Below are 2,693 nucleotides of genomic sequence, written 5' to 3' on the forward strand. Positions count from 1 at the left end.
TTCTTATGATTCCTCTAGATTCCCCTGGGGTCCCTCTCATTAAAAAAATATAAATTTCATTTCTTTTCTAATGTGGGAGGACTTCTAAGTTCATGAAGAATTTTATCCTTAATCTCTATATCTATCATATTGTATCAGTCAGGAGAGCCAGTGTCCACTATTTAAGAGTAAACTTTAATAGAAATAAAACAAATAACCATCTATCAATATTGATAAGTAGATACTAGATATATTATTTTTCTTTATAGAAATTTCTTTATAGAAATTTTTCTTTATAGAAATCTTTATAGAAAATTATAGGAATTTTCTTGATAGAAATTTTATAGAAATCTGGCAATGGTATAACATGTATTATTCTTTAATTCTCTTTTCAATATTTTGAGGATACATACTAAGTATATTAGAAGTAATACACTGGATAATACTATCAAGCTGGATTGTTTCCATGATCACTTCTACATATTAGCAAAACCTTATTTTTTAAATATTTTATTTACTTATTTGTCAGAGTGAGCAAGCACAGGCTAGCAGTGTGGCAGCAGAGGCAGAGGGAGAAGAAGGCTTCTGATGAGCAAGAAGCCCAATGTGGGGCTTGGTCCCAGGATTCTGGTATCATGACCTGAGCTGAAGGCAGCTGCTTAAGCAATTGAACCACCCAGGCATCCCTTAGCAAAACCTTATTGCCCAAAAGGAAGAAATAATGACCTTTTCCTTAGTTGAAAAATAATCACAAAGAAAGCAAAGAGTGATGAAACATATACATTTTATCAAATTTCAATTATTTCAATCTTCTAATTTATTTTAGTCCTTGTCTTATATCCTGGAATAATATTGCTAAAGAATATACAAGGTGCAAGTAATCTACTTCTGAGGCCACAGGACTAATGAGAACTTACTCTACATTTTTATAGAGCACATTCTTTGAATTAGTCTTCTCAAGGCACCTATCACCTCCCTGTTTCTCAGGCTGTAAATAATGGGGTTGAGCATTGGGGTCAGGATAGTGTAGAAGACAGCCAGTGCCTTGTCCTCTGTTGGAGATCGGAGGGATCTTGGGCGTAAATAAGTGTAAGCAAAGGGTGCATAGTAGAAAGTCACCACAGTTAGGTGGGTGCTGCAGGTCGAATAAGCCTTCTTCCTCCCCTCTGTTGACTGCATGCGGGAGATGGCAAATAGAACCCTGCCATAAGAACATGCAATGCCAATGAAAGGAAACACAATCAAGAGTGTGGTGCTTACAAATACTGTGTACTCATAGACCCAGGTGTCCATGCAGGCCAGAGTCAACATGGCGGGAACATCACAGAAAAAATGGTTGATAGTCCTGGATCGGCAGTAAGGTATATGGAGGGCATATACAGTGTGGGCACAGGAGTTGATTGAGCCCATTATCCAAGATCCTATTATCATCAAAGCACATATTCTTTTACTCATACGAATGGGATAGTGGAGAGGAGAGCAAATAGCCACATAGCGATCATAGGCCATCGAAGCCAACAATAATCCCTCTCCACCGGCTAAAGTCAAGAAGAAGAAGCTCTGAACCCCACACCCAATGAAAGAAATTGTCTTGTTCCCAAAGAGATAATCAAAAGCCATCTTGGGGACAATGGTGGAGATGTAGTTCAGGTCCATGAGGGAGAGCTGGCTAAGTAGATAATACATTGGTGTGTGGAGATGGGTATCCACAAGGATGAGGATGATCATAGACAGGTTGCCAAAAAGAGCCATTAGGAAAATGAGAACAATGAGAATGAAGAAGATCAAACCAATTCTTGATGGTGGAAACAACCCCGATAAGAAGAAATCTGTGGAAGTTTGGTTATTATATTCCATAGGGCATTAATTTAGTTTTCCCTAAAGACACACATAAAGTATAAAAAACAAGTTCTCAATAATTCATTATCTGTGATTTATTCAGCAGACTCTGCAACTTAAAATAGTAATAATAATCAGAGTGCTTGGGTAGGTCAATCTGTTAACAGGCTGCCTTGGCTCAAGAAGCTTGATCCCAGGACCCTGGGATCAAGCTTTACACTGGGCTCCCTTCTCAGTGGGGAGACTGCTTCTCCCTCTCTTGCTGACCCTCCCTCTTCTCTTGCACTCTATTTCTCTCAAATGAATACTTTTAAAAAATCTAAAAACAATAAATAATTATTTTGAAAAAAACTCACAATTTTCCTCATAGATAAAATTTTATGAGGCAAATATCTATGTCTAAATATGTGAAAACTATCTTACGAAAATCTTCTCAATTTGTGAGAATTATGTATTTTTGTAATGACCTTATTAAGATATGCATATTTTCCTACATAAATATAGCTATTAACAAAGTCAGAAATTATATCATATATGTAGGCATTATAAATCAATATACATGGATTAAATTACAGAACCATTTGAATATAATTTTATGACTCTTAGAAGATGCTTTTCTAATAATTAAGTCCAATATTTCTGGAATATAGTAGCCTATCAGTTCATATTGTAGATATATATATTCATGTGCTTTGATTTCTGCTCAAAAAGCCTGTCAAATCAAACTTTTTAGCAAGTATCATTTTTCCTTCTTTTTTCTGCAGAAATATACTTTGAATTATTTTGTCATACACTGTTTTCACAAAACAATTTTATTCATCCATCTCACACAACTTCCAAAAACACTAGTTTAAGTAAACCCTTTTCATGAGAAC

At 35.7% G+C, this 2,693-nt stretch overlaps 1 protein-coding gene across 1 annotated transcript; it reads right to left on the reverse strand.

The window, feature by feature from the left end:
* Positions 1–897: 897 nt before the first annotated feature.
* On the reverse strand, positions 898–1,836 carry LOC309861245 (olfactory receptor 2L8-like; the record flags this gene model as incomplete). Its single annotated transcript, XM_082724031.1, has 1 exon — positions 898–1,836. One exon carries the CDS (start codon positions 1,834–1,836, stop codon positions 898–900), a length of 939 nt encoding a protein of 312 aa, XP_082580157.1.
* Between the last annotated feature and the right edge of the window lie 857 nt (positions 1,837–2,693).

This window comes from Mustela nivalis (assembly GCF_964662115.1).
Source record: "Mustela nivalis genome assembly, chromosome: 3".
Lineage (NCBI taxonomy): Eukaryota > Metazoa > Chordata > Mammalia > Carnivora > Mustelidae > Mustela > Mustela nivalis.